This window comes from Cheilinus undulatus, linkage group 1 (assembly GCF_018320785.1).
Source record: "Cheilinus undulatus linkage group 1, ASM1832078v1, whole genome shotgun sequence".
Taxonomy (NCBI): domain Eukaryota; kingdom Metazoa; phylum Chordata; class Actinopteri; order Labriformes; family Labridae; genus Cheilinus; species Cheilinus undulatus.
This window is the reverse complement of record NC_054865.1, coordinates 26,297,295-26,323,375: the sequence shown is the minus strand read 5'-3', so window position 1 is coordinate 26,323,375 and position 26,081 is coordinate 26,297,295. Positions and strand designations below refer to the sequence as shown.

Below are 26,081 nucleotides of genomic sequence, written 5' to 3'. Positions count from 1 at the left end.
AAACAAAAAGACAATGAAAAAAAATGAAATATCCAAAACTATTATAACCTTGCTTAATGTAATACATGTTAACTGTTCACTAATTTGAAATGCTTGAATACTGTCTGGTCTATTAAATCTCATGTGAGATGACAGCCTTATATCACCCATTTACCCACTTAAATGGTTTCTAAGAATGTCATTTAATAAAGCCAGAATGAGTGAATTACACTTGATCCATCTGTTTATTCATGATCTTTACATTTCCAAGATAAAATTGGAGACTCAAAAAAACAAACAAGAAATCGGTTTTCAAAATAAACAGGGTAGTGAGAACAGTGCACAAACATTTGGCTGAACAAAACAGCACATTCAAGCAAATTCAAGAACTCCCTCTGTTCAACTGAAAGTTTACAACAACACTGACAAAGAATAAATGGTTACAATGCAGAAACAGCAAAGACATTCAAGCAACTTTACAAAAGTATATAATAAAAGTCCCTTATGTTTCACCTTGGCTTATCTTATGGCTTCATGAACAATGATGTGCTCCCCCCTCAAAAAAAGTGCAAATTCTCCCAACATAGACAGTACATGCAAACCAGTGAAAAATGTTCAACAATCTATATCGGAAGTTGTAACAGTGTGTAACAGACGTGTAGTTTAACTGAACCTCACCAAAGCAGTTGGCACTACCTTTTTCAGCTTGTTTCCTCAGGATGACAAGGTCAAAGGTCACAGGAACACATGCCCCAACATCACTTCAGCTGCCTTATATGAGAGGCAGCCATTACAGAGCAAAGAAGGTAATGTGGGGAGGGGAGAGAGAGCCAGGTCAAATGTTAACCATCTCCATTAGAGTCTGATCCAGCGTCTGCTTTATGTTCAGGCCTTCCTCTTTAGCACGAGTCAGTTTATCTGTTAATATAGTATCACACTGGTTAAAAATCAAACAAAGACACATAGATAGTTGTATATCAGGGTAATAAATGGTGTACGATGTGATGGATATTGTTGTAAAAATTCAAAATGAGACATTACACCTCTCACATTTAATGAAAACAGAAAAACATTCATTCAAATTAATTTCCTCAACTCTACAAACTCTTCATGTATGTTCTGTAAATAACACTCAAGCTATCAACAGGGTTGTAGTCAGGGCTGGGTTTAAGGCTAAAGGGTGACAGTCATCCCCTCTGTGGTCTGTCAGTAGATTTTAGTGAAACTCATGTCATACAGAATCAAATCTAACCAACCTTTCCAAAAAAATTCCTCATCAATCAAAACATTTCACACCTAAAATGGCGTTAAGGAATAACACAAAGGCCTTTTTAATCAACCTTGTTGTTGTGGTTTCACTCCAAAGCGCACATTTTATGTCTACATTCTATGTTTTATAGCTCCATTTGGTTTTGACAAATACTGGACTAATTGATGTATGTCAAGCATTTTGGCGGTCTCTAAAAGAAGCACTTGTTGTTTATCTGGCCTTTTTGACGGTCTTTTATCATAAAGGAATACAAAGCTGCAACTCCAATAGCCAGTCAGTCTAAGAAGTAGATATGCAGCTAATTTTCTTCGCATGTACCAGTGATCATTAATGCATCCCTGTTGCTACACATCAAAGGGCACTATTTCTCCCAGAGTTAACTTTTTGGATTTTTATGGAAAGAGGAACAATTTTTGTTTTAAGAGGTCACAATCTTTTAAATTCAGAGATCAGGAAGAGTCTGCTAAGTTTATTCTTGCTCATTTACACTGGATCAATAAAGGGCTCAAAAACACAGCACAAAAATTATTAATGATAAAGAAATTAATTTGCTTTCTGACTGAATGCTACATAATAAATACAGGGAAAGTTTCAAAGAAAGGGTAAATAAAATTTCAATTCCAACATCTACAAAGAAATTCAAATGTGATTCTCTGCAGAGCTTAACACCCTGCTTCATCTGATTTTTATCATTATTACAACCAAACAGAGGGGGACAATAGCACCAGCCTTCTTCTCTTTAGTGACAGCACCTCGTAGATTTCCCCTGATCTCATGTGCTACAGCCCTGTCTATAACTGAGCGACTATATCAGGTTCATTACGCACCGTTTGGTAACTGGAGGCTGTTCGACCTCTCACCTCAAACTGCAGCATGATCATGCATTATGTGAAAACCTTACATTAGTACTCCTGTTTGCTGAAAGCATTGTCTTAGTTAAAGTGTTGTGTCACAGACACAGCGGTCTACACTTTGTATCACAGCAGTAGACAATATGCCTGGATGTTTGAGTTTCAGAAGAAAGAAAGCATACGAGAGGCCCTCCCAGTTTAAGCCTCGTTTAAGGCAACTCTCAGTTCATTGGTGAGAAGACGGTTTTTCTCAAGCTGCTTGTAAAGATGATCTTGACAGTCAGAAAGCAGGTAAGAGAAAGGGGAAAGAGACAGAGGCCAGGTTAGTATAAAAGACAAAGAGTTAGTAATGATTGAAAACTTTTAACAGCCGTGTCAGTTTTATATTCAAGCTGAACAATGATCCCTAATAAACATATCAAAGACGGTGACACTTGAGACCATGCTGGGTATTGACTCTGTTCAAATTTCTACTTTAATACTTTTTATTATACTCCCTTAAGAGAAACTGCTGTGTTGTTTAAGACACTGAGACATATATTCATATTCCTTTGTAAAATGAACGATGGAGACATTAGAAACTATGTTAGTATATTTAAGTAGATATATTAAATTCTTAGTTTATCTTGTAAGCATGTATTTGAGAGACTGTGGTTCAAAAACAGCTCAAATGCCTGAATAAACTTTCACCGACTGTGTTTAACATGGGCAAGTATCCCAGGTTCTGTCCGGTTTTTGGAGTATCCCAGTTTCTGTTTGTGCATGGATAGGTTTAAGGTTTTGATAACACGGTTTTGATATCTGGAGAAAACAGGATACTGTGCCATGTTTACACCATTTCCTGTTTTCTGACAGCTGTAGGCTACCTAAGCAGGTTTGACTTTGATTAGACCACTCATTGAACTTACAATACTTTGAAATATGTTGGATGTGTGGTGGAGGGACAGCTTGTCTGATCTTTAGAGAGCATGATAATCAGGATGCTGTGTCTGCAGCAGATCAGTTTGTGTGAGCCGACAGTAGTGTTGTGTTTAAACGCACTTATATTTAGATGGATGGTGAAATGAGCAGTTTGTTTTTTCAGCCACAAATGAAATATGTGTAGTTTACTGTGGAGATAGAGAATGACTGTTGATGCTACAAGTTACTGAGAGTTCAGAGCTCTGTAAGATATGGATGGATAAATGGCACTCGGTAAGCATCCTGCCACGTCTGTCAACACAAAGCTCAATCTTTTTTAAAGCCTACTTTTCACATGCTTTTATTCTGAAGGTGTTTCTGGGACAGTTATTTAGTGAGCTGAATCACTTACAGGATTGTTGAGCTGTTCTTTGGAGTCTCTGCTGAACATTCTTAGTGATTAATGATACAAACTATATGCCCTCTTATTCACAATTACTTGCAACATAAATCTATGTAGGCCTATACATCTGAGATCTTTCTTTCACTCTTGCCATTCTCACAGTCACTTTTTTGTAGGCGTTTTTATTATATGTTTATTACCCATCTCTGCAGCTCGATGTTGGCATTAAATAGTGTCAAGCCCTGAATAATCCTCAGTGATCAAGTTTTTCTCAGATTTCAAAACTACCATGGTTTGTGTTGTAAAAATAACGGTAATAAACCAAGATACTTGTACAGGTACTGTACATCTCAAAAAATTACAATATCATGAAAAAGTTCAATATTTTTGTCACCCATTTCAGAAAGTGAAACCCATATATTATATAGACTCATTACACTTAGAGTGAAATATTTCAAGCCTTTTTTTCTTGAAATGTTGATGATTATGGCTTACAGATAATGAGAACCCAAAATTCAGTGTCTCAGAAAAGTAGAATATTGTGAAAAAGTTCAATATTGGAAAGTCATGGTGTCACACCCTAATCAGCAAATGAACTCCAAACACCTGCAAAGGTTTCCTGAGCCTTTAAATGGTCTCTCAGTCTGGGTCAGCAGGCTACACAATCATGGGGAAGACTGCAGACTTGACAGAAGTCCAGAAGATAGTCATTGACACCCTCCACAAGGAGGGTAAGCCACCAAAGGTCATTGCTAAAGAAGCTGGTTGTTCACAGAGTGCTGTATCCAAGCATATTCATAGAAAGTTGAGTGGAAGAAAAAAGTGTGGTAGAAAAAGGTGCACTAGTATAAATGCAGCCTTGAGAGGATTGTCAAGCAAAATCCATTCAAGAATTTGGGGGAGCTTCACAAGGAGTGGACTGGGGCTGGAGTCAGTGCATCAAGAGTCACTACGCACAGATGAATCCTAGACATGGGCTACAAACGAGGCATTCCTTGTGTCAAGCCACTCCTGAACCAGAGACAACATCAGAAGCGTCTTGCCTGGGCTGTGGAGAAAAAGAACTGGACTGTGTGATGGGAAAGTATGTGTACCTTTGTTTTCATGGAATGTGAAACATTTGATCATGTCTTGTTTTGATTTAATCCAGGATTTTATAGCAAAAGGGTCATTGTTCCTTGGGGAAGTTGAGTTAATCAAGTGTGGTAAACAAAAGGATCTTTGATCTGATGGTTTGCAGCCCAAGAGGGGTTAAGGCGGGTAACAGGATTTTACGACCTATTTCATGATCTGTGTGTAACCTGAATTGTAGGCATGCAAATAAGTGTTGTAACCTGTAATATAAAAGAGCACTGAGAGGAAGGTTCGGGCACATTCTGCCATGGCCACTCTGTAGTCATGGTTAGTGTGTCCACCTGCAGGTGTCAAAATAAATCCAGAAAGTGTTCTCCTGCTGATGGTTGTTGGTGTCTTATTGTCCTGTCTTTTTAGAAATTCCCACCACAACTGTTGCTCAGTGGTCCAAAGTCCTCTTTTCAGATGAAAGGAAATTTTGCATTTCGTTCAGAAACCAAGGTCCCAGAGTCTGGATGAAGAGTGGAGTGACACAGAATCCACATTGCTTGAAGTCCAGTGTGAAGTTTCCACAGTCAGTGATGATTTGGGCTGCCATGGCATCTGCTGGTGTTGGTCAACTGTGTTTTCTGAAGTCCACAGTCAACGCAGCCATCTACCAGGACATTTTTGAGCACTTCATTCTTACTTCTGCTGACAAGCTTTATGGAGATGCTGATTTCATTTTCCAGCAGGACTTGGCACCTGCCCACACTGCCAAAGGTACCAAAAGCTTGTGCTTGATTGGCCAGCAAACTGGCCTGACCTGAACCCCATAGAGAATATCTGGGGTATTGTCAAGAGGAAGATGAGACACCAGACCCAACAATGCAGATGACCTGAAGGCCGCTATCAAAGCAACCTGGGCTTCCATTACACCTGAACAGTGCCACAGGCTGATCGCCTCCATGCCACACAGCATTGATGGAGTAACTCATGCAAAAGGAGGTCCTTTTTGAGTACATAGAAATGAACATGCTTTTCAGAAGCCTGACATTTCTGTTTAAAATATCCTTCTTTTATTGATCTTGTGTAATATTTTAGTTTTCTGAGACACTGAATTTGGGGTTTTTATTATCTGTAAGCCATAATCATCAACATTTCAAGAAATAAAGGCTTGAAATATTTCACTCTAAGTGTCATGAGTCTATATAATATATGGGTTTCACTTTCTGAAATGGGTGACAAAAATATTGACCTTTTCCATGATATTCAATTTTTTTAGATGTACCTGTATTTCTTATGTATACAGGTTAATGAATAACCAGGTCTCTCTGTGCACATGCAAACATGATCAAAACTGTGATATGAACCATTAACCAGATACTAAAGTCCATGTTCAGATGTCCCACAGGAACTTGCAGAATTAAGTAAACTGTAGTTTGTTTAGTTTTTTTTACATAAGAACTGACTAAACTAAAACCCAAATAATGCCATTGCACCAAAAAGCTATCCTTTCAAATAGAAAAAGAAAGAGTGAGTGGAAGAGAAGCTCAGAGTTTATTTCAAAAGCTACTCAACAAAATAAAATAAACACAAAAAAAAGACAAAAGACACAAAAGAAAAAGATGGGACAAATGAAAATGAAAAAAAAAACATTGCAGGAAAAAGGGGAACGGGCTGTCATAGATGGTAAAATGTTTATTTTACAGAAAGCAAAATGGCTCAATGGTCTGTATGAAAGATGAACAAATGGATGGCAGCAGCCACGGCCCGATGTGCATATAAGAAATACAGAGACAGAGGAGACAGAAAGGTGGGCTGCGCTGCACAGGAGAGAGATGATGTTCAACCAGCTTCTGGGATGAGAGCGAAAAGATTTAGCTGTGGGGGGAAAAGAGCAAAAGTGTTGGGAGATATAAACAAAAGAATGGAAGATAAATGGCATGCAGAAACAAAAAGGAGGAAAGGGATGCACAATGGAAAGAAAGCCTAAAGAAAAGCTTACTGAAGCACAAGGAAATGTGGTATGGGAGACTTTAAGGGGAATCAAACATTAATACTAAATATTGTCAGAGATTTTTTGTCAAAGCGTTGGAAATCTAGCCTTTAAAGATAACAACAAAATCGTATCTGACTCAAACACAACACAGTGTTAGAGAGGCAAACTAAAAACGTCCACCCATCTATAATTGAGATTCACTGCACTCAAACATGCCAGAAGAGGGAGCTATTGTGTGCTATAACAATAGTTAGTGGGGTTTAAGGATCTAAGGCAGAGACAAGCATGTGGTGAATTACATGGAGGTCATGTCGTTGAGGGCGTGGTCCAGCTCCTCGCTGATGGCCTTGTACTTCAGTTTCTGGGCATACAGCTCGTCTATTGTGAGGTAATTAATGTGAAGTGGGAGTGAAGGATTTGCAAATAAAACAAATAAGACAACAGAAAAATGACAGGGTCAGAGAACAGAAGTGAAATAGAGAAACTGAAAAAAAGGCAGGCCAGAAATAGGAAGTGCACAGGGAACAGCTGCTGATGTTGTGTCAGATTCCTGAGGAGTCACCGAGAAACTGCCTCACATGTTCCCTGAGCCTGTGCTGACTACTTGGGACTTGCTGGCCTTGAACAGTCACTACAGCAGAATGCCTAACGCCACTGTGGTGAGAAATATTGCTGCTGACATGAATAATATCACGCCAGCCTCTGTGGATCATAGCTGTATTTTTTCCCAACTAGAGACAACTGATGGTGTAGATATTTGTCCTCAAGAGTATTTATCACCTTGCTGACCAAAATAATAACCTCATACTGAAACTATTTTTATAAAAGAAGCATGTTTTTGTCTCTTGTAAGTGTCCCTACAACAAAGTAGGGAAACTTTGTGTCTCTCTGATATGAAAGAAAAGCTTTCTTCCTGATGACTGGTTAAGGACTCTTCAATAACAAATTCACAGAAAAAAAACAGCCCAGAGTTTTGTGGAAAATCCAAAAATAACTTTCACTGAAGATTGAAAAATCAAGTGGAAAAGATTCTTACCCTCAAGGTCATCAATGGTCTTCTCCAGCTTGGCGACTGATCTCTCAGCAAACTCAGCACGAGTCTCAGCCTGAAGGGAGGAGTAGAGTCAAACATTAGTGAGACACATTAAAAGGTTTACATTACCAGCCACGGCCCAATGGGACACTTGGAGATCTTAAGTGCTGTAAAAGAAAATTGAGTATTGCTGCAAATGCAGGAATATAAACAGTCAGCAAACTTAATTCCAGCCACAGAGCAGTTAGTATTTAAATGGCTAAATTATAGAGGATACAGAGTGTATAAACCACATTTTACCAAAGTGACTTATCTGAGATTTATGCAGATTTTGGGAAACTCACCTCCTTCAGCTTGTCTGTGAGAACCTTGATCTCCTCCTCGTACTTGTCCTCCTTCTGTGAGTACTGTGGTTGCACACAAAGGTAAGAGTTAGGCAAATTTACAACAAAATATGATATAAAGACAGATTTAGACAAGTTTCAAGGGATATGTTGTGTATCATCTAAAATTTTTGGGTTTGTCATCTTACCTTTTCTGCCTGAGCCTCCAGAGACTTCAGGTTGTTCTGTACAGTTTTCAGCTCCTCCTCCAGCTCGGAGCATTTGCTGTGGATTTATGATTTGGTTGAAAAAGGCAGGAAGGTGCAGCATAAAAAGAAGTATTTCAGAAAGTTTGTTTTCATTTGAATTTTAGGGAAAAGGAAAGGAAAGGAAAGGAAAGGAAAGGAAATTCTTACCTCTCAGACAGCTCAGCGCGTTCCTCTGTACGTTCCAAGTCACTCTCAATGATGACCAGCTTACGGGCCACCTGAAGTCACAACACCCAAAGTTAAATTTCACTGACAGTCAACATAACATCCATATTTTGCAATAAAGTATAGGAATTTCTAAAATGCTAAGCTTGAAGATTAGCATGCTGTGAACAGCTGCAAAACTTGCCTCCTCGTATTTGCGGTCAGCCTCCTCTGCAATGTGTTTGGCCTCTTTCAGCTGGATCTCCTGCAGCTCCATCTTCTCCTCATCCTTCATCGCTCTGTTCTCAATGACCTTCATGCCTCTGAGAGACAGAAAATGGTGTGGCAGAAAGGTAAGTCATGGGCACAGCAAACACCACTGATATTAGAGCAAGCCAATGTGTATTGTTTATTTCCTCTAGTAAGAGGAGATCTGGATTTATATGCATAACAACTGTCTGAACAAAAAAGCTGGATAGACTGGTCTGTCCAGGTTTGGTGAGTAACCCTGTGTGCATGATGCTTTTGTGTACATGTATGACTTAAGCCCAATAAAAACATCACACATGCAATCAAAGTGAAAGGAAGAAACTGTTTTCAATCTACAGTGATCTGCCTTTTTTAAAGTTCCTATTAAATGGCACAGACGTCAACTGCTGGCACCATTGAACTGCTTTAGTATAAGGTTATCAAGAACTGATACTTTTTGACTGCACGGCAAGCCTTATGCTTAATTCAGATTTTTGTGAATGTACATGTGACACCATGTTTTAAATTTACACAAACTCTGTTATTTTTGTGATATAAAATAGCTTTAAAAAACTAAAACTAAAAAAAAATCCTCTCATACTGGGTGCATGAGACTTCCATGTTTGTTGCCACATTAATGCTAAAGGCCTTAGAATCACTCAATTTTCAATAGGATCATATTAAAGTTTAAAAATCCTGTATCATGACAACCCTGCTTAAGTAGTTAAGGATTGTTCATCTTAAAAGGCATATGCTGCCTGCATAAACACCTATGTTTTCAAAAGATTTACGCCATCATGATGCATTTCATACACTTTTTTTCTCGAATTATTCTTATAAATCTATCTTTACCCTTTCAAATCACTCTTTATTGAAGGAAATCAACTTATACAACAAGGTCAAAGGGAGCTACACACCAAGCGAGGCTATTTTCTCCTATACAATGCCAAACACTTTTAACTGGGGTTCTGTTTCTGTTGTGTTTACAAAGTGGGGTCTGCTTTACTTGGTTGTAAGATACCCACCTCTCACTCTCATCAGCAGCCTTCTCAGCCTCCTCCAGCTTGGTCAGAGCTGTGGCCAGACGCTCCTGAGCACGGTCCAACTCCTCCTCAACCAGCTGGATACGTCTGTTCAGGGAAGCTACATCACCCTCAGCCTAGAGGGGGAAACACCAGAATTATAGAAAATTTTATTTGTGTATACAATCCCAAATCATGGGCAAAGTTTTACTTGGCTTTGCAGGATTAAAACATCAGTGGCCATGCCATGCTCTGCAAGGAGAGACTGGGCTGGGTCAGGAACACGCCCAAAGGAGGGATGTGCACATTTTATATTTACAGGATGAGGGATGGATACATTTGCATTTTCCCTTGAATACATGTTAACAGTACACTTAAAGACAGAGCTACACTTATTTATCCACTCGTCTGTCTTTATTTCCAGTACTTCTGTAATTTCCTGCCCCGCAGTGACGTAATAATATTGCAGCATTGATAGACTACCACAAACGCGGCTTAATTTTTTGATTTAGGTAATTTCTCTGTGCGTAAACTAGCTTGTAGCCTGCAGGAGTTTAACGCAGAGCCAGTGGTGGTGCTGCAGCGTTAGCCTACTTGTTACTGGGCTGTTTGTTTATTCGGGACGTGCCGGGTGGTGTCCTTACATCCATTCATCCACTCCTGGTTACATCCTGCACATCCTACAGTGGGCTTTCAGATATGCCTATCTGCTACCTGGGTGTATTTAGATGTAAACCTCCCTGTCTGGGCCTAGCAGCCACGCTTTTTGACCAGATTTACGCCTAATGCCGTCGACAGTCTGGGCACTAATTGCCTTAAATAATTAGCAGCGGCTTACAGCTTCCCTCGCGCTCCTCTCCTGGTTTAGATCCCGCTGTAGTAACGCTGCCCGGTCCTCCGCTGCATCGGCCTGCTCCTGCAGTGACTTGATTTTCTTCTTCACAGCTTCCAGGGAGCTCCCACCGGCCATTTTTTTTACTCCTTTTGTATGTTTCAGCTAAGCTAGTTTCCCCTCAGTTCTGTACGGGCTTCCTCACACATACACATACACACACTTGGAGATGCGGCGCGTTTGATCCCTGCCCCCACCGCCCTTAATCAACCGCTGATGAGGATTGGGACGTGCCACCAAACCCGGAAGTACCCGATCTTGCACGCGAGTAATTAAAATTTACAAAAATTATTTAAAAAATATGTACAAGTTGTGCTAATTTTTATCGAGATGGGAATTAATTTCATATCATGTTTTTATTGTTTTTATCACTTTAAAAACTATCTGATTCATGTGTTGTTTTGAGGGCATCCCCTACTGGTATATTGAGCTGGCCCTATAAATCACAGCTCCAGACATCAGACACTGGTTCAGTCAGGAGCTAAAGCAGTAGCCATGAGCAAACATTAAGTCGTGTGCACATACACGATTAACTGGCATTTATAGTATTTGTGTTATTGACTCCCTTTTTTTTTTTTTTACTTATTTTACCTTTTTTACTCCAATACCACAAGTTCAATAACTTTATTTTTAGGTTTCCCTCACCCCCAGTTTACCCATTAACAGATCTAATTCATTCAGCAGCCTGTATATTTTTTGTTTTAGTTTTTTATTTAAGTCTAATGCAACTTCGTTTAGCTGTTTTTTTCCCCTCTATGTTAAGATGATTCAAATAGCACTTTTACAATGTTTATAATTAAATTATTTATGCTTCATATTGTAGTAGAAACTCAAAATGTGTTATAGTATTGCTTACCTCTTTAAAACACTCCTGTAAGCTACTTTGATGTAACTTGTTGCACAGTATATACATATTTTGCTTTAAATTGTATATATGTTGATTTTTTTTTTTGTTTGTTTGTTTGTTATTTTTTGTAAATGCCCTTCAACTTTATTTTTTCTGTTTAATATTTCTATCGAACTTTTGGATAAAGCAGTGCTTCCCAAAGTGTGGGCCGGGGTCCAGTGGTGGGCCCCAGAGGTACCGTAGGTAGGCCGCAACAGGTCATTTACAAAAACTAAAAAAGTCAAGATGTTTTAACTCGTGTCATCATTTATATTATATTGTCTGATATATACAACCAGTGTCATGGTTTAACAGGTATTGGATTAACTGGTGACACCCTGTTAAATATTCAACTATGCTCACATCACAATTTTAAGAATTAATCAGTGTCTTCAGAGACATTAATACTAATTGGGAAGAGTTTGTTGCGCGACAAAGTACATTTATAGAGATAAGTATTAGAAAATAAAATCAAAGTGACTTTGCAGATGCCTGAACAAAACAAAATAAAAGGCGGTGGCTCTGTAATTGTAGTTTCTAACTTTCATGTAACTTTAATGTCTCTGAAGCAAAGCATTCACATTGAAATTCCCTGTTTATGAAACATACTTGATAGATAACACATAAATATTTAAGTGTGATGTTATGGTTGGACAAGGGTTTGGTGGGCCTGGAAGTTTGGGTCTTAAACTGGGCTGCAGTGAAAGGTGTGGTTAAAGCATAAAGTATAAATTTAAATATAATTCTAATTTAGTGTGGGGTTCACTTCTTTTTAGAAGTTTATGCAAATATTTGTTTTGGTAAATTATTAAGGTGGGGTGGGGGTGGGGGGTAAGTGAAAGAGATGTCCCATGTCATGTGTCTGTAAACTACTACTGGATACCTTGAATTTCCCTCTGGATTGATAAAGTGTCTATCTATCTATGTATCTGTCTATCTAAGTAATAGTATATGTATAGGCTATCTATACTTCTTCCTTTGTGCCATGGCCTGTCTGTCTCTTTTTTTGTCAACCAAATGATTTATTAAAATCCATCTCTGTAACAACCTCAGGTGTTTTGTGCTATTTTATTTTAGTTTTCTTTCTGTGCAGTGAAATGTTATTGTGCCGTGTGGTTTTTTTGACTATGTTGTGATATATTTCTGATTGTATGACCTGTGTGTAATGTTTCCTGTCAGCCAAATTTGCTGTTTTTGATCTTTATAAACTTTCAACCAACATGCAGTCATTCAGTACACGTAAAAGCATTTGATACTAATTATAGGCTTATTTTTCATAACTGTACTTTTGCTGATTGTGACTTAGTCAATTTGGCATAACAGGTGAAACATTAATCATAAGCAATAAACCGGTAATGTAATCAGGACTGTCCATGACTGAAAGTGCCAACTGAAACCAGAACAGCCACAAATCTATCAAGGATTTAACAGGCCAAAATATGCTTGTAAAATGCCCCAGTGAAACCCTACACTGGTGCAGATTTGTCCAAATGGTTGGGGAATGTCCTGGTAAGCCAGTGAGCAGTGACCTTACCTTATACAGCATAAGAGCTAAATTTAACTATCCATAATTTCTTCATCCCCCATACAGCCCATTAGGATCTCATAATTCATTACTACATGATTTAATAATGACAATGATCTGTAATAGGGCTAGTCATATTAGTTCCTTAAGGGGCCCCAAGGGGTGGTTCAAGGTCAAACCAGTGGGCAATGGATGCCTTCATGGTGTCTTCCTCAAAGTTAGCCCAAACTCACGTCTGTGGCTTTCTTCTCAGCGAGCTCGAGTTTCTCCTGGGCATCCTTCAGGGCTTCAGAGTATTTGTCCAACTCATCCTCAGTTGCCTTCAGCTTCTTCTGCAGTGCTACCAGGTCATCCTCAAGCTGGACACAGAAAGACAAGGAGACTTTGACTCACATGCAGAAGACAAGTATCCTGAATACACCCATTACGCAAAAAAGACTTCATGTCTGGTAAATATATTTTTAGAAAATAATATTTCAACATTTAAGAAAGTTCTTCCAATGTCATAAATTAGTGGAATTATATTAGTTTCAGATTAATGGTTATGAATCAAAATGAGCCTTAGCGTAAATATGCCCCATTATTGCCAGAGTCATGCATCCCTAGCACAATAAGGGCAGGTTTATAAAACTTAAATCAATCAACTGAAGGCACAAATACATGAATCATCAGTCACAGGAATCTGGACATGCAGCGCTAGGCGCACCACGCCTTTGGCACCGGTGCGTAAAAGCGCACAGCCGGGTTTCACACTAGAGACCGACCTGTTTGCTCCTGTCCTCAGCTGCCTTCTTGTCTGACTCGGCCTGCTCAGCTCTGTCCAAGGCGTTCTCCTTGTCGAGCTTGAGCATCTGCATCTTCTTCTTGATGGCATCCATGGCTGCTTAGTGTTAGTGGCTGTCCGTACAGACCAAAAAACAAACAGAATGAAAGGATCGGAGCGTCTGAACCACACTGATCACCAAGCTGGAGTGCGAGCTCGCCTTGGCTGCAGTGAGTCAAATATGTAGTTTTGATGGGCAGTTACTGGACACCCAATACTTTTTTGGAAACAACTGCAGCTGTTTGCCAACGTGGGACCTGTCTTTTTTTTCTGGATCTCCTCTGTGATTCGCTCTTTCCTGACATTTGACGACTTCTATGACTATACATGGGGTGTCGACGTCAAGGAAGCTCTGCCCCCTCACACCAAGGCGTCCACTCCTATTTCTAACACCCTTCAAGTGACAGGCAGGAAGCTGAGTGTCAAGACTCTGAGGTTGTAGCTCTTCTGAGGAGGGTTATTTGGGTGAAACTTGATGATAATAATGACCTAATTATCACCCAGGAAGATTACACAGAAACTTCAGAAAAGAAAAGGCAAATAAGGGGAACTTTTACTTTATATATGGTCCTAAGTACTTAATAAAGGGGCTCGGGCATTTTTTCACTAAGCATGTGTTCACAACAGTTGTCATCATTTAAACAGAAGCTGGTACCAAAATGAATTGTAACAGCACTCCAAACTATTCACACAAAACAAATATATGTGATTGGATAAGCCCCTGTGAAAGTTCTTCTCCCTCTGTGGGGTGTCATATTAGCCAGTACGGCTTGTTTGTCTCTCAGGGATCATTTCAGCAGCTCCCTCACAGCATAGTTACACATCCGAGCAGCAATCAGATAGGCTTTGCTCTCTGTAGAGGTATATCATCAAACTTGTCCAGCTATCCTCACAGCAAAGACATGCCTGAGAGTTAGATCTCAAATGGACCGCAGTGGATATAGTGGCGTGCACAGGGAAAAAGATACAGGAGCAGTTGGCATTTCAGCAGCAGCCCCCCCTTTGCAGAACCCCTTTGATAGTTCACAGGGCCACTGGCACAGGAGCAGCTGTCACACACAACCTATGGTCAGGGCTGCAAAAGGTTGAGTAATAATAGTTTACTGTCAGCTACAGTAATTAATTTTGAACATGTTAGGGAATTGGACCTTGAGATGAAGAATTGATGACCAAATATTGCTAAATATAAGTTAATAGGTGAGGTGAAGATGATTTGAAAGGCCATGTACCCTGTAAACACACATACGCATACTATTGTTATGTAATACTATACCAACAGTATTGACTTCCTGTCTGTGAGGACCTGCTAGGAGTCCCTGCTTTGTGTTTCAGTTGGCTCAGCCTCTTTAGGAGGATATTAGACTTTAGCTTTATTTCTTTCTTGTCTTGTCTAAGAGAAGCTTTTCCACCAGTGTTTTGTTGAATGTGTATTTTTGGATCTTGGAAGAGCACCTGTTTGACTCTGTCTAAGGCCCCTGTGGCTACCCCCATTATAGAGCTTGGTGTCTAAGACAAGGGGCCTTAGTTTCCGAAACAGACCATTCACTATCTTGGTTCCTTTATTAAAGGAACTTGGGATGAAACAATCAAAATAAAGCACATTTGTGCCCAAAATATTTCACTACTTTTTCATTTCTGCATCTGAATTTTCATAGTCCTGGCCCAATTATGCTTTGAGTCTTTTTTTAAAGCTAAATACTGCCTTGTTTGAGACCTTATATAATCAATACCTCAATATGATTTTTTTGTCCTTCTTCCTCTCTGCTTTAACATCCTATCTTTTATCTCTCTGGTGGTCTGTCCGACCTAATATCCATCCTGTGCAGCTTTTTTTAAAGGCAGTCAGCTGTCACTGTGTTGTCATCCTGCCATGTGTTTTGTGGACTGTTTAGTGGCCAGCCAGGCATGCCAGTCATATACAGAGATCAGAGAGGCTCACGGCGCAATCCATGTCACCCTATCACCCGAGATAGATAGAGAGATGAACATCACCACTTTGTACCTGTCCAACTTTTAATGATTTTCTCAGATTTCATAAAAGGGGTTTAATTCAGAGCTTTGGTCATTACTCTTCATTACTTTGGTTGCTTTAACTCAGTTTCTTGAAGTCATCTATGCTGTGAAAACTGGATTTTTGTTCTCCTTTTTATAGGCATTCAATTATTGTACAACATGTGTGCAACATTTATAGTGAAACATTGACTGATAGAATTAGTTTGATGTTTTAACATTATTTATGCACACTCATGTCAGGGGAATGGGAAATCCAAAATTCAAATTCTACTTAAATCTCATCCCTTTTTAAACTTACAGTCATTGTAAGGTAAGATAAAGGGGCATGACAACTCAGCACAAACAACAACCCTCAGAAGCATGTTGCTCTTTACAATGCACTTCAAGGCTTTTGATGAGCTACGAGTGAAGTTTTAAGACCTTCAAATGCTGATTTCATGAGGTGACTATAATATGTTGATAGCATTTAGGGTTAAGAAGGACTCATTTAAGTCCCTGTAGCTGTTTTCAAACATGCAGAATCACACCTGAAAATCTGAGGAAAATTTCACACTGACTGCACCTGCAATGTCTCTGAGTTGTCTGTTCAACACATAACTTTAACAGTACAATGCAACAGTGGCTAAAGAAAAACAGGCGTGGCTGTATGACCCCTTAATGAGAATATTTGCTTTCATATTAATAATAGATGTAGTTAGACACATTTTACAGTATGAACAAAAGGGAAGAACATTACAGACTTAAAGAAAATGTGCAGTTTTATCAGGTGCACAATCAGACAGGTCATTTGCTATACCATCCATCTATGGTTGCATGCAAGTCAAAGGACATCTATATGATTCCCTGCTCATTTGCACTTAGTTTCTTGAGGATATATACAGCTCGTCCTGACTGTTTTTTTTTTTTTTTTTTTTTTTTTTTTTTTGAAAATTTATGTCAGTGCGGTCAAAAAAAAAGTCCTGGTAAATTTTTGGTGAAAAATTTGTCTGCAGCTTACTGTGAACATGTCAGAAATTTTCCAGGACTTTGTGTATATTTGTGATTCTGGCTTATGAGGAACCTCTGGTTCAAGCCAATTTTGTCATCCTCTTAGGACAAAGTGATAGGACAAAAACATAACTCATCAATAATCTCTGCTGTGGATGTGAAGAAATGTAAGGAAGAAAGTCTATTCCTGAAGCCAGCTGTTAATAGGATGGTCTGACACTAGCCATGGTTTCAGGCATTACAATAACCTTATAGAAATAGTCCACCTCTATGATGATGGTTTAGTTTGAGTTTTGTAGCTCAAAAAGAGTTGTGGAATAAATTTCTGTTTCACACCCAGTTAGGACTATTAGAACTACTTTATATGCCCTGTGAGGCATACAACTGCCTGATAGTGTACGTACAGTAGTGGGTAGAGAGGAAGGGCTGGGCTGGTTGAAGCAGTGGTAGGAGCATGGTAATGAGCAAGAGATAAACTTGAGGGCCTATGACCTTTGACCTCCAAAAACAAATCATTCCATCCTTGAGTCAAAAATTGACTTTTACGCAACGTTTGAAGAAAACCCCTCAAAGCATCTGTGATTTCACAAGGATGTTCAACACAAGGGATGAACACAAGGCCCACGACAGGTTGGCTGCTCCTCAGACGCCCCCTCTCACAGACTGTTTATATGAGAAGCCGTCTCTGTCAGAACGGACAGAAGTGCCGTAATTAGTCGGACAACGAATTTCCAGTCTCGGGTTCTTTTTTTTGTTTGTTTGTTTGTTTGTTTGTTTTTTAAATTTAGCTTAACTCATAAACAAAGTCTGGCAGTTACATTCATTAAATAAAACATTACAAACTAAGCCACATTGATAAATAAAACAGAAAAAAAGATCAGAGGTCTGTTCCGGGATAAACTGATTTATAGACCCGTTTCAGAAGTAGCAAACTAACAGTGGTTTACTTTTGCTTTCTGAGGTTTCGCTAGAGCTAACACAGCTATGCTAGTTAGTAGTTAACATTACTATGCAAGCCAGTGTAGGTAAGTTAGCTTTGGCAAAGTGAGCTTTACCAAATGTAGCCAAAGCTAATGTAGCTACAAACGTAGCCAGGTCTTGACATTAACACCTGCTAGCTAGCCAAATGCAGGTGGAATTCAGCCATGGCATGGAGTGCAGAGACTTCTATTAGCCACTTTGGCAGGCTGAATTTATCGATGACACAGCCCATGCTTTATTACCTTCGCCAAGGAGGTTATGTGATCGGGTGGGTTTGTTCGTTTGTTCGTTTGTTAGCAACATAACTCAAAAAGTTTTGGACGGATTTTCATGAAATTTTCAGGAAATGTCAGAAATGGCATAAGGAATCTGTACTATTGGGAGATAAGGCTAATGGCGGAGGTCTGTGCTGTTACCAATTTACACCAGGAGATGGCAGACATGAGTAACTTCAATCCCAGCAGCATTTTTGGGTGTGTTTCTATTCAAAGTTTTGGAGTTTATAGAGTTTGAAAGACACATGTCCAGTCAAGGAGACAAGTCGGAGTGTAACAGAGAGAAAGACAGGGAATTTTAGCGAGAATACTCACAATGCTGGGAGGAATAGAGGAATATTCACCCTCTGCCATGACTTCCAGTCATCCGGTGAGACCATGGATGAGACTGTCAGTGCATCTGTTGGCACCAGCAGGCAATGCTTACAGCATGACAGTCTACCCATAGCAATGCCAATGCTTTGCCTCACTGGCAAAGCATTGGCATTGCTACCAGGGAGGGAGTAATCGACAACTGCTGAGGTGAGGGGCATATGGGGACGGACCCAGGAATTTATTAAAGGATTCTTCACTATTGGGAGTTAAGGCTAATGGTGGAGGTCTGCACTCTCCAAGTGCTTTTCTAGTCCTAACTGTGCTGTTTGTGATCATTGTTGCAGACAGTGGTAGATGCTTTGTTGCAATGAGGCTGTTTAAAGGGGCCAGTTTTCCCCAAGCTAATTTCAAAGTGCTAGATTTGTGGCAATTTTATACCCGACCACAAACTCTTTTGGTCAATTTGTGTTTTCTGATGGGTGGATGGGAAAAAAAATAGTTTAAAGTTGGAAATACAGTGTTCATTTTCATTTTATAGGATTCAGTTTAAGTCAGCTTTAATAAGGCATTGTCAACCTTAATTGTATAAAATATTTCCAACAAGAAAATTGTGGTTAGTGAAAATTCAGAGTGGCTCGTGACTTTGGGAACTACTGGCCATGGTGGCTGTTGAGCAAAAAAGTTAATGTTAAACTGTGAACTTAGCTATATAGCTTACATAGCTAATTTAGCTAGTGTTAGCTTCTTAGCTTTGTTCATATAGATGTTCATATGCTTTGTAAGTTTAGCTTTAGCTACATTAGTTATGTAGCCACATTATCTACATAGCTTACAAAGCTAATAGAGCTACATAAGCTATGTAGGCTGTTTAAGCTATTTAAGCTACATAAGTTACATAAGCTATGAAAGCTACATTAGCTAAGTAAGCTACATAAGCTACATTAGCATGTTTTCATGGAGGATGACCTTTTCCTGTTGGAAGACTGTTAAGTCTGCTTTATTATACATTTTGTAATCAGGTTTTCAGTTTTAACTTCTGGTATCTTAACCCTTACGCTAACCCTGAATGGAAGTTTAATATGATTTTGTTTTAAATGTTTTTTGGGTTCCTGATAGAGACAGCATCTCGTAATAACGATCTGCCCAGAGGGCCATCAGAGAGGTACAGTCTGCAGCTAGAATCCTCTCAGTAACTTTGACCTTTGGTGCTTCAATCAAATCAGTTCACCCTTGAGTCAGAGTTTGAACATTTTTGCAAAGTTTGAAGAAAATCCTTTCAAGAATCCGTTCAAGAGTTCCTTTCAAGAGACATTGCATTCCCAAGAATTGCCCAAACATAGACAGACAAAAAACTCCTATCACATGCTTTAAACTTAACACAACTTAACACTGTTTTTTTTGTTTGTTTGTTTTTTTTGCACTAATTCTTTCCATATTTGTATGGCTTCCATACATTTTGAATCAGGTTGTTCAATCAGTTTTTAGTGTGCCAAACTAAAAGTTAAAAAAGGTTCAAGGTGAAGCAGTTTGGATGTTCATAAATGTATTTTGGCAACTGGGTAATTAGAAATGGGAGTATTTAGATGATTCATGTTAATGCCTGGACATGAGTGGCTCACTTCCTCTTTAAGAATTAAAACATCTGGGGATCAGTCAGTCTTTCTTAGTTTAATTTGATCCTTCTTATCTGTCTCGTGAAGGTTATCTTCAGTGGTTTGAACAAGCAGAGCTTATGTGTGTGAGGTCATGTATAAATATCAGAGTGATGAGTACAGAGCTTGTTACAGCCTGACATTGGTGTGTCATTTTCCATCAGAGGAGGAGCAGCCTGAAGTGACACTGAACTTCTTCAGGTCAAAGGAAATGTAGAAAATTTTAAGTTGTAACAGTAAAAAAGCTGAGGGAAAAAGTCAAATAAGAGTTTGTGCTTCAAAGTCAGGGCTCTCAGAGCGAATCCTAAGACTCTAACCTTTCTGTAGAGCATGCTGCAGTCATCAGTAACCGTACCCGCTTTCTGACGTTTATTATAATTAGATTTAGGGCATAAAAATAATGGATGAGCTGTCTTCTATCAGCTGCTTGTACACATTAAATTCAATGCCCACGTCCTGTGAGCCAGAGCATCTCAGTCTCCCTCTCAGCCAAGTCACTTTAACAAGGCCTCTTGTTACAACATAGATCAAATAACAACTTGATAATCTTTGAGGGTCTCTTGGATTAACATTTCTGTCACTTGGAGGAGCGCACACAGTACAATATGTAGAAGTTACTCTGAGAAAAAGTGGCAGAAAATGGTCATTTCCCTTTTTAAATCGTCGACCCCAGAGCAGCTGTGACTCTGTAATTGACATTGTCGCCTCAAATTTTAGTGCTGGACAAATTTAGCACAGGTCTCAGTTCATAGCATGGAACCATTTTAGCTTCAGGTTTAGTGCTGACTCAGAAATGCCATCTTGTCCTGACACTAAACTGACACAGACACTTAAAGAGAACTTTTCTGCTCTCCAGAATTCACCTCTGTTTTGGTGACTGAGACTGAAGTTTTTTGGCAGTGCTGCTGAGACACTGTGAGATGATCTGATAGAATTGAATATTTCATCAGTTATTTATTCAGCTAACTGTTCAACTTTACTTTTTCAAACTCAATTTCCCTCACATAAAAGTCTTAAAAACCTTCAAAACAACGTCAAACTAACAATAAATAACAAACTGAGAGAATGCAGAGTCCTTTATTTAACACCGAAGCTGTCTGAGCAACAACCAAGGTTTGACTTTTGAGTTCAAAATGTCCAATGTCTGAGATGTTCCAAGTCCAGTTCTTCATCTGATATTTCCTTACTGGGAAATGTCCTTGTTTATACTCCTTAAGAAGTTTAAATTGTTTAATTTCTTTGAACGCTGCCGTATTATTTGTTCTGTTTTTATAAAAAAAAAAAAAAAAAAAAAAAAAAGATGAATAAAATAGTCAATCTAATAAAGCTAAGCTCCGCATGCCTCAGATTTAAATGTGGTATCGGCATCAGCATTGATACTCAGTCATAATTCTTTAATCCTATTTACCTAAGCATTGGCTATTTATAATTACCCCTAATTAACTTTATAATAGTCTAATACATTACCACAAGTTTTAAATTTAAACACTCACTCCAGTTTGGTGCTACCTAATAAATTTACACACAAAATAGTGAGGACATGACCTCAGCGTCCCTGGTGGTAGACCCTAACTGTAGTTACAGACATTTGACCTTGAGAGGGATGTAAATTTGATGGTGTGGCCCAAATAACTTTGAAGTCAAACTGGGCGCGTCTAGCTAGATCTTTATTCCTTCCTCATGTTACAATCTTTTCAAAAACAGCACCTAGATTTGGAGCAACACATGGACAGCAAATCATTAAAATATCATTCAGAAATAGTGTTTTTCCCAATTGTACTATATTCTTTTCCAAATTACACTGGATTCATCATGGTTATTCCCTTCCCATCCCTTGGCACTTCACTAAAATGTATTCCCCCTGCTTCCTATTTCCAACTCAATCTACAGTATGTCCTTCAAATAAAACCCAAATATGAGTGAATTCATAAAGTATTCAGACCACCGTCACTATTTTAGTTTTGTTATGATGCAGCCTGATGCTACGGACAGAAAAAAAAAACATTTTATTCTCATTAATCTACACTCCATACCCAATAATGACAAAGTGAAAACAGAATTTAAAGATTTTTGCAAATGTATAAAAAAATAAATATTCAGACCCTTTGCAAAATTACAAAATTGAGCTCAGGTTCCTCCCAATTCTTTTGATTGTTACTGAGTTGTTTCTACACCTTCACTGGAGTAGTGATGGGGAGTCCAGCTTGTTTCAGTGATCTGGATCATTTGGCTCGGCTCAGCAAAAAAGCTGGTTCTTTTGTCAGGTGGGTAGAAGTTTGACTCCATTTGAACTGCCAATTTCAACAATGTAATGGAATATGACTCATTTTTATGCTGGTATTTTACTCCAAGTATCCTTAATTTTCAAAAACGAGGAAAATATCATGTAACTGTCTTTCGAAATATACTGCCTCCCCAAAACACATTGCAGGGCAGATGAAATCTGCTCTCTGGCAGGGCTGTATGACACACCTGACGTAAAACATTTATGTTTCACCATCAACATGTATAAAAATGATAATAGCACTAGTAATAACAAAATAAAAGCTCTCAAAAAGTATCTGGATCTCATTGCTAATTTAAAAGAGCCAGCTCTTAGAACCAGCTTGTTCACTAACAACCCCTCACTAGACTGGAGTCCACCTGTGGTAAACTAGATTGATTGGACATGAATCGGAAAGGCACACACCTCTCTATAGAAGGCCTCACCACTCACAATGCATAACAGAGCAAAAACCAAGACATAAGGTCAAAGGAACTGCCTGCAGAGCTCAGAGACAGGATTGTTGCACAGCACAGATCTGAGGAAGACTACAAAAAGATTCTGTGAAAGCCAGATAAATAGCAATAAAAATGAACTTTTTCAACTGCAGCATCAGGCTGAAACATAACTGACTGAAAAAAGTGAAGGTGGTGTAAAAACTGTTTGAATGCACTGTATGATGTCAAATATAAATATCTTAACTCCACAAAAGAAACTTCAACACATTAAGTTACATTGAAATGCTTTATTTATCATGAATACAAAAAATAGTTTTATTGAGGCCAGATAAATATCTTCTATACTGTATGTTATCACTTATCTTTAATGTAGTCACTTCATTTTTATTTCTGTCTGGGGAGGGAAAACGGACTGAACACTTCAATTACTCCACATCATCGAAATGCGCCACAACATCTTAATGGTGACAGATATATTGAAATGTTTCATCACATTTAATCTTTCATAGAGGCTTAAAAGCATGAAAAATAAAAACCTGTCCTTGAAATACCAGTGACTTCATAATGTACCATAAAGCAGTCGACAGACCCAAACCATCGGTCTGTCGCGGTTTAGAAGCACTGTGGTATATGCCCATGGAATGCAGCACAAAAATGTGTTCATGTATATAATATACATACTTAGATTTATATATATATATATTTATATATATGCATATGCTGATGGTACATTTCAAACAGCAACACATTTTTTGACTGGTGGACAGTTCCTCTGCCATCCCCAAAAGGCCTTGAAGAGAGAGTTACTTTTTAGCACTTAGAGGAACATCTGTGAACAAGTGGGACAAAAAAAAGAAAAAAAAAAAAAAAACACAAACGTGAGCCTACATTCCTGAAAATATTTATTTTCCAGTACCTTCCTGACTAATGAGGTGAAACTGTCACTCAAGCAGACCAGACAATGTATGGGCTACCGACTAAGGCACTAATAATAACACTACAGACTTTAATGATGAGCATTGAACCACGCTCCTCACCCACCCACAGACCCAAACTCGTCCTCACCCCCTCACTCCCATGCTCAGTACAAATACAACATCAGAAAACACCTCTAACTGTAAAAAAGAAAAGCAATTTTGTGTGGTTTAAGTTATTGTCTATATACTGTTTGGATGTGGATGTCAGAGTCACTCAGTGCATTCCTTAAAGTTTAACTCTGTCGCCTTTGAAACAAGAGATGCATCTGAAGCACAAAGCCATGCATGTTCACAGCAGGAACTAATCTTACAATATACTGTAGTTTAATATTGAAACACAGCCCGGAGAGTAAGACAAAGGGAACCAAACACACTACAATCAAACTTGGTAAACAAAGAGGCTCCTATATTGCAAGAATTTTATATTCGATAAAGTTGCACAGAGCACCCTTATATTCAGATACAACAGGAGATTAACTGCACTAATTAGTTATGCAGTAACTTAAGTGATTTTAACATCAACTCTAACAAGTTTTACTCTTTAAAATTAATCTATTGCCTCCAGGTTGGTGTCTGATTTTCTGCTTTGCTCCTTTATGAATTTACAAAGTTGTCAGTTAAATAATATCCCTGGCAGTGACTGAGTATTGCTGGAAAAATGACTGTATTCACTCTCAAATAGCAGGCAGGAATCATGGAGCGAAGGGCTAAAGGAAATCTGCAAGGAGCAGACAAATCACAGCTGCTGCACTGCTTCAAAAAGCTTGAGGTATTTACACGTATTCTCAATTTGCAAGATAAAGAAGCCGATATAGTCTATACAGTATCATCTGTTATATTATTACTTTAAGTTTCATGCTGTAAGAGAAACCAATACCGCCCCCTAGAGCACCATCCATGTTATTGCATCATGATGAAACTGTTTTTCACTTAAGTTTAACACCTGAAATGCTAAAGAATAAAAAAATGTTTACAGGATTTTAGGGATACTGTCAGAAACTTAGTCTGCTAAAATTAATCAGAAGAAATAAATAATCCTTCTATGGTAAATGTCTGCCTGTGCAGAAAAGCATTCACGTTATCCTTATGTAGAACATTCTACTTGAGTCTTAGCTGCAGCCTATATTTAAGGGCAAATGTTGATTTTTGCTGCATTAAAAAAGACATTTTGCATGTGGAGACCATCATTTCCTGCAATAACAAATGATGTGTAAGCAAAGCTGTCTACTTTAAAGGATGATTGCCAGAAACAAACGTTCATTATTGACATTTACAGAATAGAAACACCAACATGTAAAGTCCTTCATATTAATGGCCACGGAAATGAAGTGAAGACCTTCACTTAATTTCACAGATATCAAAGGTGTCAAATGAGAGAATGAAAGCCAACATTCATACAACATCTGAGCAGAAATCATGTTGCTCTGTGAGTGAGGCTGCAGTTAAATGGCTATAATCACACAAACAGTTATACAATCAATTCTTTATCTTAGAAGTGTTTGAACTAGAGCTGCAAACTGTAAAACAAAAGAGAAAGAAGCTGTAGCTTATGGGCAAACATGAGAGCGTGTGAGCTGAACTGTTTGTCCTAAAGCATGTCACATTCGGGTTCAGATTGAGTTAAAGTGGTTACTCTATACATGAGGACAGAAATAAAAACAGTTCTTCAGTCAAACATTGTAACTCTGTTTTCAGAAAGTAGTCAGTTCCACACAGTAGTATTTCAGATTTGTTGATCTCCACGTGACGATGACTCTGTGTTCACTGCAGACTTGGGCATTACTGGTGTGTTAAACATATCTGAAGTCTCTTGAGGCCACATACCTGTTTATTCAAGAGTGCTTTTAAAAAGGAAAAACAGACACAGATGTGCTCCTCACACTGCTTTGAGTGTACACATGAGCAGCAGCAGCACTGATGGAGATTTTGAATAATTAGTTGCCATCCTCTCGTAGCTCGCTGGGCAGGAACTTGTACTGCTGCTGCCTGATCTGAGCCAGTTTCTTCCTGGCTTCTTCCAGCTCTCGCTCCTTCCTCAGCATCTCCTCCTGGGCTGCAATGATCTAATGGACAGAAACATTTTAATTTAAAATTTAATTTAGAGAACTTGATATGCTTAGGTGAGGTTCTCTGGAGGCGTAGGTAGCATACGTTTTTTTTCTCCCCTTTTTTTCCAAGTTAAAGATCTAACAGCTGCTGTGTCTATTTTTCAGTACTACTATCAGCTTTAGTGTATTTGCATGTTTATGCAAAAATTGGATATGCTTCAATGCCGTCATTTTTATGAAGTTTGAAATACAGCATTTGCACAAGTATTGGATGAAGGAAAGAAACATTATATAAACAAAATTTAAGGTTGCCAATTTTCAACTTTATTTTTGAATCAATTCTTTTCCCCCTAAAGTTGCCTTACTTCCATCTTCTTTATTATCTGGTATCCTGATGTCAGTGCACATTATGGCTTAGCTATGGAGTCTGACATTACTTTCCAAGTGGTTTAGTCAATGTACTCATCAACACTACTAACATCACGCAT

At 38.7% G+C, this 26,081-nt stretch overlaps 2 protein-coding genes across 8 annotated transcripts in view; both read right to left on the bottom strand.

Annotated features, from left to right (window-relative positions):
• Nucleotides 1–205: 205 nt before the first annotated feature.
• On the bottom strand, nucleotides 206–13,794 carry LOC121508858 (tropomyosin alpha-1 chain-like). 5 transcript variants are annotated; one of them, XM_041785976.1, is made up of 10 exons: nucleotides 13,566–13,791; nucleotides 13,035–13,160; nucleotides 9,502–9,635; nucleotides 8,433–8,550; nucleotides 8,231–8,301; nucleotides 8,024–8,099; nucleotides 7,836–7,898; nucleotides 7,495–7,564; nucleotides 6,758–6,836; nucleotides 6,143–6,340 (listed from the first exon to the last, which is right to left on the bottom strand). In XM_041785976.1, the coding sequence occupies exons 1-10, from the start codon at nucleotides 13,677–13,679 to the stop codon at nucleotides 6,337–6,339; spliced, it is 855 nt and encodes a 284-aa protein (XP_041641910.1). In that variant the 5' UTR covers nucleotides 13,680–13,791; the 3' UTR covers nucleotides 6,143–6,336. The 5 variants fall into 5 exon arrangements, with proteins under 5 accessions (XP_041641917.1, XP_041641936.1, XP_041641910.1 ...); XM_041785983.1 differs by lacking the exons at nucleotides 6,143–6,340; nucleotides 6,758–6,836 and adding an exon at nucleotides 206–897 and having other exon boundaries at nucleotides 13,566–13,794; XM_041785994.1 differs by lacking the exons at nucleotides 13,035–13,160; nucleotides 13,566–13,791 and adding an exon at nucleotides 10,337–10,579.
• Nucleotides 13,795–22,858: 9,064 nt separating this feature from the next.
• The window catches only part of tln2a (talin 2a), a 155,822-nt gene continuing 152,599 nt past the window's right edge, over nucleotides 22,859–26,081 (bottom strand). For all 3 annotated transcript variants that reach the window (XM_041783181.1, XM_041783190.1, XM_041783198.1), the window contains one exon: nucleotides 22,859–25,608. In XM_041783181.1, coding sequence (XP_041639115.1) covers nucleotides 25,480–25,608 — 129 coding nt within the window. In that variant the 3' untranslated portion in view covers nucleotides 22,859–25,479. The remainder of the gene's footprint in view (nucleotides 25,609–26,081) is intronic.